General features: G+C 37.7%; 1 protein-coding gene across 6 annotated transcripts in view; it reads right to left on the bottom strand.

Moving 5' to 3' along the window:
• The window catches only part of USP37 (ubiquitin specific peptidase 37), a 90,305-nt gene that overhangs the window by 51,268 nt on the left and 25,783 nt on the right, over positions 1-13,254 (bottom strand). For all 6 annotated transcript variants that reach the window (XM_060016114.1, XM_060016115.1, XM_060016116.1 and 3 more), the window contains 3 exons: positions 8,882-8,979; positions 7,276-7,360; positions 1,544-1,705 (listed from right to left, as the gene is read on the bottom strand). In XM_060016114.1, coding sequence (XP_059872097.1) covers positions 1,544-1,705; positions 7,276-7,360; positions 8,882-8,979 — 345 coding nt within the window. The remainder of the gene's footprint in view (positions 1-1,543; positions 1,706-7,275; positions 7,361-8,881; positions 8,980-13,254) is intronic.

The following is a 13,254-nucleotide window of genomic DNA, read 5'->3' as shown; positions in this document are numbered from 1 at the left end:
GGTATTACCATACTAACTGAAGTAAGTCAGAAAGAGAAAGACAAATACCATATGATATCACTTATATGAGGAATCTAAAATATGACACAAATGAACCTATCTATGAAACAGAAACAGAACCACAGACATAGATAAGACTGCTGGTTGCCAAGAGAAAGGGGGCTGGGGGGAGGGAAAGAGTGGGAGATTGGGGTTAGCAGATGTAAGCTATTATATATAGAATGGATAAACAACAAGGTCCTACTGTATAGCACAGATAACTATATTCAAGAGCCTATGATAGTATGATAGGGCTTCCCTGGTGGCACAGTGATTAAGAATCCACCTGCCAATGCAGGGGACATGGGTTCGAGCCCTGGTCTGGGAAGATCCCACATGCCATGGAGCAACTAAGCCCGTGCGCCACAACTACTGAGCCTGCGCTCTAGAGCCCGCAAGTCACAACTACTGAACCCGTGTGCCACAACTACTGAAGCCCGCACGCCTAGAGCCCATGCTCCACATCAAGAAAAGCCACTGCAATGAGAAGCCTGCGCACCTCAACGAAGAGTAGCCCCCCACTCACCACAACTAGAGAAAGCCCACGTGCTGCAACGAAGACCCAACACAGCCAAAAATAAATAAATTAAATAAATTTAAAAAAATAGCCTATGATAAACCATCATGGAAAAGATATTAAAAAAAACAATGTGTATATATGTGTATAACTGAATCACTTTGCTGTATAGCAGAAATTAACACAACATTGTAAATCAACTACACTTCAATTAAAAAAATAATTTTTCTTTTGTTTTATATCTATATAAGATGATGGATATTCACTAAACTTATTGTGGTAATCATTTCATGATGTATGTAAGTCAAATCATTATGCTGTACAATTTAAACTTACACAGTGCTGTACATCAATTATATCTCAATAAAATTGTAAGGAAAAAAATACAAGTGCAGTCCAACTGCCTAGATTTACTACTGCTGTACTACAACACCTCAAGTAAGTTAATTAACTTCTCTAAGGCTCAGTTACGTCATCTATAAAAACAGATTTTTTAATATGTCTAGCTCAGAGAGCTACTGCAAAGATTTAAAGAAGAAAATTCATTTAAATGCTTAGCACAGTCTCTGGCACATAACAAACACTTTAGATAAAGCTGCTATTATTATTATAGTTATTATACCATGGTCTCATTTTTGGGTGTTTAATAAGAATATAAGCATGAAGGGGCTGGGAAGGATATAAATAAAATTAATGTTGAAGTATCTCAGGAGATGACGTGTATGGGACTTAAGAATATGCACTTTCTGCTTTATGACAAATATTTATATATATATATATATATATGCATATATATTTTTTCAAAGTTTGAAAATCAGAGGCCAGATAATGGACTGGATTTTATGGATGTGATAAATCTTTAATAAGTGAGCAAATATTTGAGAACTAAATTAATATGACTGCTTTAATCATTTTTTTATACCAAGTAAAACATACTTCAGTTGAATCACTTTATAAAAAGAAAGCAAAATAAAAGAATTTACCTACCCCTGTAGTTGCTGCTGTTGGTGAGAGGAAAGGGGCACTCTTGGTTTGTTCCAGCCGGTGTAATCCTGGTTACACCTCAGTTTTTTAACAGAAAGAGGAGCTGGCTGAGGAAGAAATCCCAAACTTCTTTTGGCAGAGGGAGTTTGGCTTGTAATATTAGTCCTATAAAAAAGAAAAAATGAAGAAGCATAACAATTTTGAATGTTACTTTTTTCCCCTAGTAGATTCAGAGAAGTCAAGGTCTAGGGGAAAAAAATCCTAAATTTGAGGAAATATCAGTAATAATGATCACCTGGGAGAAAATTTCACAAATGTAAATCAGCAAATCTGCTGATAGGGAGCTGAAGGCATAATACTGTACCTACATAACCTATAATCAAAATAATGCAAGTTAATGGCTTGAGAAAAGCCATAAATAGTTTTACTTCTTTATTCACTTTTATCCACTTAATGACTATCATACATTAGTTTACCTAGTCTTGAAAACATTTAGGCAGTGAACTTTTTCCACTGTTAGACAACAAATATTCTTACCCAATCTCCTTGAGAACTTACTCTGATTTATATGCTTAGCAGTGAAAATGGTAGGAGTATTTTCATTTAAAGTTTTCCTAGATAGTGACTGTTTTCCAAAAAGGCTGTACTAATTTATATTTCCATCAGTAGTGAATTTCCCTTTCTTTACATGGTCTCCATTACATTATTATCACTCTAAAGAGTGAAACATGATCTCATTGTTATTTTGTTTTATATTTTCCTGATTACTACCAAAGTTGAACATATCAATCTTTTCTTTATGGTTTCAATTTCTGTGTCTTGTTTTAAGACTCACTCTGTAGGGACGTCCCTGGTGGCGCAGTGGATAAGAATCTGCCTTCCAATGCAGGGGACATGAGTTCGAGCCCTGGTCTGTGAAGATCCCACATGCCGCGGAGCAACTAAGCCCGTGCACCACAACTAGTGAGCCTGCGAGCCACAACTACTGAGCCCACTTGCCACAACTACTGAAGCCCGCATGCCTAAAGCCCATGCTCCGCAACAAGAGAAGCCATCGCAATGAGAAGCCTGCACACCGCAACTAAGAGTAGCCCCCACTCGCCGCAACTAGAGAAAGCCAGCACACAGCAACGAAGACCCATTGCAGCCAAAAATAAATGAATAATTTTTTTTAAAAAAAGAATCATTCTGTAATGTAAGGTCAGAGAAATGTCTTCCTATATTTTCTTTTAAAAGTTTAAAATCTTGTTTTCCCTCCTACTCAGTTCTTCAAGCTGTTTGGACATTTACTTTTTGCATCTTGTAAAGCAGGAATTAGGATTTACTTTTTTATAAGGAAAAACCAATTGTCCCCAAACAACTTATTGTCTGCCTAGGCCATCTGTTAGCCAGCGTCTGTTTTTTTTACTCAAGAAAAAAAAATTGTGAAATAGAATACAGAAAAATATATAAAAATCAAATGTGTAACACTGTGGTACAGGATGTTGATACTGAGGGAAGTTTTGTGTGTGAGGGAGGATGGGGGTATTAGGTACACTTTGCACTTTCTTTTCAATTTTGCTGTGAACCTAAAACTGCTCTAGAAAGAAAAGTTTATTAACTAAAAATCAAATGTGGAGCTTAACAATATTTTTATAAAGCAAACACATATGTAAACAACCATTAATGTCAAAAACCTCCAAGTACCCCTTCCCAGTCACAACCCCGTTCCTCTACCCTAAAAGTTACCATTAGCTTTCTATCAGTTTTATTTCTTACTATGTACTCCTACATATTGTAGTGTGGACAATGAAAGGTATATCTGTTTTCATTCTTTTGCTTTCAACCTTTCTCCATCTTTATACTGTAGTTGTCTTTTAAACAGCACATGGATTATTATTCTTCCTTTAAAATCCAGTCTTTCTCTTTTTAACTGAAATATTTAGTGTATTTATATTTAATGTCATTACTGATTTAAGTTAATAACTCAAAATCTTTGTCTACTAATTCTATCATATGTGTCATTTCTGAGTATTTATTAATTTTTCTCTTCTTATGAGTTATATTTTCCCTGTTTGTAAGCTTAGTAATATTTTCTTGGATGTCAGACATTGTGAATTTTATCTTGTGGGGTGCTGTGTATTTTTTATTTCTATAAACATTCTCAAATTTTGTTCTGGGATGTGCTGAGGTTACCAGGAAACAGTTTGATCTTTTTCGATCTTGCTTTTAAGGTTTGTCATGTGGGAAAAGAGCAGCAATTTGTCTAGGGATAGTTTTTCCTCACTATGAGGCGAGACCTTTCTTAGGCATTCAAATTGCTGCTATTAGGAACAGGAACTATGCCTGGCTTTATGTATACTCCAAGTATTATTCCCTCACATCCTTTTGGGTGGTTCTTTCCCTGGCCTTGACTAGTTTCCTCACCTGCATATGCTGCTCAGCACTCAAAATGAATACTCAAGGGGACCCTCTGCAATTCCTTCTCTGTGCAGCTTTCCCCTCTGGTACTCTGCTCGGTGAATTCTAGCTGCCCTTGGCCTCCCCGGACTCCTAGCTCCAGTTCTTCAACTCAGGAAGAGCACAGGGCTGGCTCTGCATGGTTCCCCCTCCTTGTGTAGCAACCTGGAAACTTTTGACTAGGAAGCAAGCTGAGGCAGTCATAAGCTTAATTTGTTTCCCATCTCTCAGGGATCCCTGTCCTTCACTGACTCATGTCCAATGTCTCAAGATCCATTGTTTCATACAGTTTGCCCAGGTTCTTAGTTGTTTCATGAAGGAGGGTAATCTGGTCCCTGTTATTCCATCTTGGCCAGAAGTGGAAGTCACCTTTAACTTTTTAATATGTCTATGTTAACTGTGGCCTCCTCTCAAACAAAAAATGAACTTAAAATGTTTTAATTTCCCTGTACTTTTCTCCACTCCTTTATTTCTTCTTATTGTATAATATTTTATTAATTTTTCGTTTTTAATTCTATCATTATCATTTTATAAAAACTATCAAAATGTATTTAGATGCATAGAATAAGCCCGGAAGGATATTAGTAACGATAGTTGCCTCTTGAAAGAAAATGAACAAGTAAGAGTTAGGAGAGATTTATTTTTCACTGTATGCACCCTGAAACTTTTGAAGTTTCTACCATATGCTCTTATTACTTATACAAAAGAATAAATTTTAAAGGTACTTAATTTTTAAATATGCTTAACATTTTTTTTGCTCGCTGATTTTTCTTACTTCTACTCCTTTTGTTCAGTTTTCTTCTTGCTAAATAAATCCTGTCTTTGTATATCTAAAACCAGCAATTTTTTAGAAGTTGTTTTCATCTTTTTTTTTTTTTGGCGGTACACGGGCCTCTCACTGTTGTGGCCTTTCCCGTTGCGGAGCACAGGCTCTGGACGCGCAGGCTCAGCGGCCATGGCTTACAGGCCCAGCCGCTCCGCGGCATGTGGGATCCTCCCGGACCAGGGCACGAATCCGTGTCCCCTGCATCGGCAGGTGGACTCTTAACCACTGCGCCACCAGGGAAGCCCTGTTTTCATCTTTTGAACTTAATAAACATGTCGTTCTTTTTTCTTTTTTTTTTGGCTGCACGGTGCAGCATGCGGAACTTCCCCGACCAGTGATCGAAACTGTGCCCCCTGCATTGGAAGCACGGAGTCTTTTTTTTTTTAATTAATTAATTTACTTATTTTATTTTTGGCTGCCTTGAGTCTTCGTTGCTGCGTGCAGGCTTTTTCTAGTTGTGGCGAGCGGGGGCTACTCTTCGTTGTGGTGCACTGGCTTCTCATTGCGGTGGCTTCTCTTGTTGTGGAGCATGGGCTCTAGGCACGTGGGCTTCAGTTGTTGGAAGCAAGGAGTCTTAACCACTGGACCACCAGGGAAGTTCTGTCTGCATTCTTGAATTAAAATTTAGCTGGATATGGAATTCTTTGATATTATTACTCCAGTGTCTTCTGTTCCTATTGTTGCTAATGTCAGTTTTCCTTTTATAGACAATATTTTTCTTTCTCTTAGCTTTTAAAATTTCTTTACCCATCATCTTCTACAATGTGGATTTTTAAAAAATATATTGGCTGTTTGGCATTTGTTGAGGCATTTCAATGTGGACTTCCATCATTTTCACCCATTCTTTCTTTGACAAATTCCTTGCCTTTTTTCTCCACAGTCTTTTTCTTTTTTTTTCCAAAATGCTATTAAGACATGGAGGGTAGACCAAGGAGCCCAACATAATTCTCCTAATTTCATTTACATTTACCATCTCCTCTCTGTGCTACATCCCATGATCATGCATTTTTGATGTGTTTAGTAGCTGTATCAGTCTGGACCTCTAACCTGCATAGGACTTTATATCAGGGGTTCGGAACTCTTGACCCTATGCAGGTAACACTACAGCAGATGCCAATCATTGCAATTCCCATTTTTGGGTTTGCTCTGTTTAGGGAGCATCAGGCAAGCAGCATATTTATGGTTCCAAACTCAGGTAGTTACACAGAAGTGTTGCGCCTTGGTTTACTAGCACAGAGAACAGTTCTAGATACCCAGCTTCACGTAGCTTCATATAAGAAACCAAATTCTAGTCTGGGGTCATGTTCAGTTCCCAATCTCATGCTGGTTTTGAAGACCCAGCCCTAAATACCTGACTCCAGTCTGTGTTTTGTAAGTGCTTTATGGCTTCAGCCTTTACTCAGTATTAGTTTGCTCACCAATCTGGAAATTTTCACCTTATCCTTGAGTGCAGCTTTGCATTAAAAGAAATTTTTATTTCCTCAATCATTCCTAGGTGCAATGAATATTCTCATTCTATTATTTTGAGAAGAAATTTGTATTGTATTTAATAAATCACTTGAAAACCAAATTTAGTTCTTTTTTTTTCAACTTAGATTCCTTTAAGATTCTTCTAATAAGCAGAAATGTCAAGCTTCCTCTGCCTTAAATTCAAAAAACTTAGTTACCACTGCAGTCATAAGGTGCTTGACAGATACCACCCAAGGTTAAATATACCTAAATATACAATATCAAATTCTTTATTTTGCCTTAATCATTTAATACAAATAATCCAGATGTCTTTCCACTTTGAATTAAATTCTAGTAAAAAACAAAATATGACTTAATAGGTCATTACACATCGTATCTATTATACACCATTACCCTCACTTTTTATCATTATCATTGCCCCTCTGTGCAGCATTCCATGATCACACCTCCTTGACAAGTGCTTAGCAGCTGCCTTACACATTCATACCCAATAAACCTCGAAAAATTTAATCTATATCTCTAGAATCAGCAATTAAATTTCTGACTAGCCTTTTCCAGTTAAAGATACCCACTAATGTGAAACTTTTGCTTTTTAAAGAAAATGCCTTAACTTTTGGTAGGTAGCTTAACAAATACACAGGCAACAAAGGCAATTTTAAAATGCCCCAAAGGACAGATCATACGTTCATCACTTGGAACAATGGAAAATACACTGGTCTAGTATCTGATCACACTGCCAGTCATAACCTGTGGCCTCAGTACAAATCTTCCTACACATCAGTTTATTCTTGTGTTGAAAAACATAAAAAATAAGAGTTTTAACTAAAATATTTCTAGAGTAGTTTCTAACTAAAATGTCATGAATCTGTAATTCTCATCAATTTTGTTATTTTAAATTAGGGTATTCATTTACAGCACAATGCACAGCCCATCCCATCATTTAATATTCTGAAGAAGAAAGCTCTTCAAGTTCTTCACAAGGCATATAACCAATGCATACCTGTCTAGGTTAGTGCTGCCAGGAGAGTAGTCCTTGGATGCAGCTCTGCTACCATAAAAAGATGATGACTGCAAAGGTAAAAGCCCTAAAAAATGAACAGACACAGGAAACGTTTAATTCCTAAATCAACCATTCAAGTTCATTTAATAATAAAATTATGCATTGGGCCTGTTTATATTTAAACTCTTTTTTTCCCCTTCTTTTCATCAAAATAATACATATATACACATGTTAAAAGATCAAACACTGTGGAAAACATTATAACAGGTCATAAAAGAATACTCTCCAGCCCTAAAGCTCCACAAATTTTGCTTCCAGTTTCTAACCATTTTTTGAAACTTAGTTTTTCTGATTTCCTCCATAACATTAAATAATGTTTCTATAATTTCTTCATTTATTCATTTTTAAACAATATCAGCTGACTCCCTTTTTGAAAAATTAGAAATAATTTCTTATTTACATCACCCCTACTCTTGTTCTCCTCTCTCCAACCAATTACCAGTTGTGTTATTTATTTATTTTTTGGCCATGCCACGTGGCTTGCAGGATCTTAGTTCCATGACCAGGGATTGAACCTGGGCCCACAGCAGTAAAAGCGCCGAGTCCTAACCACTGGACTGCCAGGGAACTCCCCATCAGTTGTGTTATTTTAGTTCTACTGATTAACTTTGCAACTTTAACACACTTAAACTTTCTACATTTTATTCCATGAACCTTTTTATCACTTGACCGTTTACTTCCTCCTCTCTCTCCTCTTCTACATCAACTTTTGTAAGACGTACCTTGACTTCAACAGTATTAAGGATCATTACATCTTTAAGTATTGTTTTCTAACTATAGGTTGATTGCAAAAACTTAAAACCAATAAGTGGAGTTTACATAATGTATTATTATTTCAGAGGTAAGAATTATATTAGAGATACTTCTTTCTGTAGGAGTCCAATGTTACAACTCTGAACCACTAAAAGGAGACCGTTCCTAGAGTCCTGATCAAATGAATTCTCGTAAACTCCTAAATTATCAAAATCATGCCGTATTTTAGCTTGCTTCAATTTAATTTCAAGTTGAACAGTATTCAAATCAATACCAGATACTTGAGTCTTTAAGGAGTTTAGAGGATCAGAGAGATATGTTAAGTATAGGAAACACTAATAAAAATTCAGGGACAGTCTAACTTTTAGTTTTTGTAAAAACAAGGAACAAGTGAACTTAAACAACTGCTTCAGGCAATAATTTCAAGATCTTCTGGAACTTCTAATAAGTAGCAACACTGATGAACTTTAATTTCAACCACTTTAACTCCCTGGATTCATTCCATGGTTCAGGTACTTTGACAATGAAATAATTTAATTCTAGGTAGTTAAACAGGGGAAAAGGCAAAGCTTAAATTCCTTGCAAGCAAAATTAAAATTCCCTTATAGTTCTAATATTTTAAAAAATATTTTAGCCAAGTACTAGATACAAATTGGTACCTGATAACTAGTACTGAATTACACAGTATTCCTGAATAATGTAGAGAAATATGCCCCAGTTTAGGTTTCTATTTCTAGTCTAATACAATCCATCATACAATTAATGAGTATCTTATAAAAAACCAAATACTTACCTGATGTCCTATTCTCTTCTGACTGTTTCAAACTCAGCTGCTTCTCTCTACTGCTGGTTAAATACTTTCTTGAGGGATCTGTCATAGCCTTGTTGTTCCTACAGTTAATAATTTAATTCAAATATATATATGTATAAGGATACAATTCTTAATTTTAAATAGTTGTCATTAAAAATCTACATTTCAATTGCCAAATTCATTGATTTGCTTGGAAGTTAGGTTATAAGGTGTCAAAGCCTTAAGCAAATGAGGATCATAAAAATAAGCTTTCATTACCTAGTCAAAAGCCAATTTAATCCATAACCCTGGTAATTAGGCAAAAATGAAGGAGTATTTTCTTTATACAAAAGTCAAACCAGAGACAGCAATATTATATAGGTTTTCTTAGCCGAAAGCAAGGCCAGATGAAATGATTCAGCTACTAAGACCAAAAGAATCAAGAACTAAGCTAAAAAAATTAAAATTAAAAAAAATTTTAAATAAATAAAATTTTAAAAAAAGTAAACTATTCAAGCTTGATACTGAATAGGTTTAAAAAGTAAAACAGGACTTCCCTGGTGGCACAGTGGTTAGGAATCCGCCTGCCAACACAAGGGACATGGGTTCGATCCCTGGTCCAGGAAGATCCCACATGCCACAGAGCAACTAAGCCCGTGTGCCACAACTACTGAAGCCCATGTGCCAAGAGCCCGTGCACGCAAGAAAGAGTAGCCCCCACTCAACGCAACTAATAGAAAGCCTGCGCACAGCAACGAAGACCCAACGCAGCCAAAACTAAATAAATAAATACATTTATATATATATATATATGAAAAGTAAAACAAAATCCAAAATGTTCTTATAGTTTATGTAATTTGAAATACTATTTACTAAATGTCAACATTTCAATTCATAGTGATTAAACAATTTTAAGTTCGTGAACACAAAATTAAAATTTCTTAAGCCCCCTTTCCCCCCTCTATTATTCCCCAATACCTGGACCTATATTAAGTAGAGTGGGTCCATTCAGAAACATGCTCATGCTTTGATTAAAAGTGCTAATTTTAGGAGAACCATCATGAATAAAGCCTGTAAGCAGACAATGTAGACGCTCCACCCAGATTCCCTCTGGCCCCATTTTTGTGTCCTCTCGTCCACGCCAATTTAGGTATTTTTTGTTTGTTTTCAATTTTTTTTTATATTGGAGTATAGTTGATTAACAATGGTGCCTTACTTTCAGGTGTACTGCAAAGTGATTCAGTTATACATATACGCATATCTATTCTTTTTCAAGTTCTTCAATTTAGGGTTTTTTTTTTTTAATTTTTTGATAGCCTATACCTAGGGTTCTTCTTCAAAGGATTGCCCTCAAGCTACTACAGAGACTTTGCCTGCACTCTCAGAGAGTCACAAGTAAGGTCAGGTGCTAAAGTATAGAAGCCCAGCTCCCCTGCCTTGGATTAGAACAGTTTTTTTTTTTTTTTTTTTTTTTTTAGAACAGTTTTAAGGTGAAATTTATATAACAGATTTTTCTCTCTGGGATTAGGATGAATCCTAACCTCTGCATTTTTCTGCTCAGAGATCAGATTTCTGTCTGAGATCACACGCATTCTTTGTTTCTTGCACTTCAATATCTTGCTTCCCCCACTCCCTTCCTGGGTATCCCCTGGGAATAATTCCTAAATAAATCACTTGCACACTACCCTCTATTTCAGGGTTTGTTTCTGGGGAACTTGATCTACAACCATTAGTGCTAGAAGTGGGTCTAGGAAGCATACTCTCTAAGGACAGGATTCTGGAATTGGATCGATTGGCAATGGCAACAGAAATTCCATTCCTGGTGGTAAAATTTTTGGTATCCTATAGTGTTACACCACCAAGATTTTTCATATGTAGTGAACAACCTGGATAAAGTAGAAGAGAATATGGCTCATGCAATCTCTCCAGCATTTGAAAAATGTGGTAGAATGCACAATGGATCGTTAGGGTTATAGAAATGTTCTAAAACTGGATTATGCTGATAGTTGCACAACTCAATAAATTTACCAAAAATACAGAATTATACATTTAAGACAGGTGAATTTTATGGTGTGTAAACTGTACCTCAATAAAGCTGTTTAAAAAATGTCCCAAATTATTCCCTTCCTTGTACCCAAGTCCCCTATTAAGAAATGCAATCTATTTCCCCAACCCTTAATGAGGCTGGCCTTGTGATTTCCTTTTCCCAAACGAATGTGACAGACATAACAGCACATAAGTCCTGATGCTAAGGCTAAAGGCACCCTGCAAATTTCCACTCATTCTCTTGGAACCCTACCACTGCTTTGTGAATAATTCCAGGGTAACCTGCCAGGTGACAAAAGAAAACATGGCCAATCTCCCTCATCACCCCAAGCACTAGACAGCCAATGGCCAGTCACACAAGTAATGCCACCTTGGACCAGCCAACCCTTAGCCAACCTACCAACTGACCATGGATGCATGAGAAAATGAGAGAATCCAGCCACAAGTGGCCAAGCCAGACCCAGATAAACAGAACCACTCAAGTGACCACTGACCCGTAAGCGATAATAGTTACTATTTTAAGTATCTTGTTATACAACACTAGATACCTGATACAGTGATATGGGGTAAATAATAATCATAAAGACATGGGTCATCAAGGGACTATGCAACCAGAGCAAGCCATCATGAGCTGGGTGCTATCATACCCACAAAGCTGTAAGATCAGGAAGTTACAGCAGTAATCCATCATAAAATGTGAGTGGTATATCCAAGCAAATAGGAATAGATAATGAGAACAGACCTATGAGCATTCTGGTGACCAGCTGGAAGAAGAGGAAAAAACCTGTGCCTGGTTCATGGATGGATCATCTTGGTACATTGGTACAAGCTGAAAATGAACTGCTGCTGCACTGTAGCCCCACTAAGGGACTGCCCCGGAACACAGGAGTAACACAAAATCCTACACTGTGCAGAGTTTGAGAAATGCACCTCATTAACCACTTTGTGTGGAGAGAAAAGTGGGTCAATGGACCCCTGGATGGTGGCAAATGGTTTGGATGGATAGTCAGGGGCCTGGAAGGAATAAGACTGGAAGATCAGGGAGAAATGATTTATGGAAGAGGTTTATGGATAGTCATATAGAAGTATGTACAGGGCTTCCCTCGTGGCACAGTGGTTGAGAGTCCGCCTGCCGATGCAGGGGACACGGGTTCGTGCCCTGGTCTGGAAAGACCCCACATGCCACGGAGCGGCTGGGCCCGTGAGCCATGGCCGCTGGGCCTGCGCGTCCGGAGCCTCTGCTCCGCAGCGGGAGAGGCCACAGCAATGAGAGGCCCGCGTACCGCAAAAAAAAAAAAAGGAGTATGTACAAAGGGTGAAGATCTGTTTCACATGTCAATGCTCACCAGAGAACTCCACTAAAGACACATTAAGTCTCTTAATGTCTCCACTTAAGAAACAATCATGCAAGGTAACTTGTCCAGTAAATGCCATTCAATCTCTGTACTCAGCCATCCAAGTATTTCCACAAAAGGGCCCATGAATAACAGCCATGGTGGCAGAGATAAAAGCTCTGAATGCACCCTACAATAGGGGCTCCCCTTCAATAAGGCTGGTTTAGCTTCTGATGCTGCTGAATGCCCAACTGGTCAGCAGCAGAGGCTGATCCCCAGCCCGTGATTGAGTACTATCCTTTAAGGAAATCAACCAGTCATCTGGTGATATTACATTAGACACCTTCCATCCCAGAAAGAGTAGCAATTAATTCTGGTTGGGATTGGCATATATTTTAGGTTTGCTTTTGCCTTTCCTGCCCACAGTGCCTTGGCTGCACTGCTATCTGGGGGCTCATAAGAGTATATGATTTATTAACATGAAATCTCACATAACACCATCCTGGAACGAGAAACCCACTTTATACAAAAGAAAAGGAGGTACAATAAGGGTATATGACCAAAGGCTCCATTGGTCCTACCACATACCACATTACCTCAAATCTGATGGCCAACAGCCTTTAAAGGTGCAGCTTACAGATGATCTCATTAGGAACTGGGTGCCCTTCAAGACAATATATAGCACAAACCAACAAGCCATTACATTTATAGAGAATACATGGGTCTGGAAACCAAGAAGTAGAAGTAGGAATGCCCCCACTAAATATCACTCTTGATAACGCTCTTGTGCTTCTTGTCCCCTCAATTTAGATTCTGTGGGTCTAGAGGTCCTGTTTTCCAGAGTGGAGACTTTTTCAACGGGGGGACAGGAAGAGTCCCATTTAATCTAAAGCTATGGCTGCTACCTACTCATTTGGGGCTTCTCATGCTGGCAGATCAACAGGCAAAGAAAGGAGTTACCATACCGTAACTGACTTTGATTATTATAAGGGGCAG

The sequence above is a fragment of the Delphinus delphis genome, chromosome 7 (genome assembly GCF_949987515.2).
Source record: "Delphinus delphis chromosome 7, mDelDel1.2, whole genome shotgun sequence".
In the NCBI taxonomy this organism is placed as follows: Eukaryota; Metazoa; Chordata; class Mammalia; order Artiodactyla; family Delphinidae; genus Delphinus; species Delphinus delphis.
This window is presented reverse-complemented; position numbering and strand designations above follow the sequence as displayed.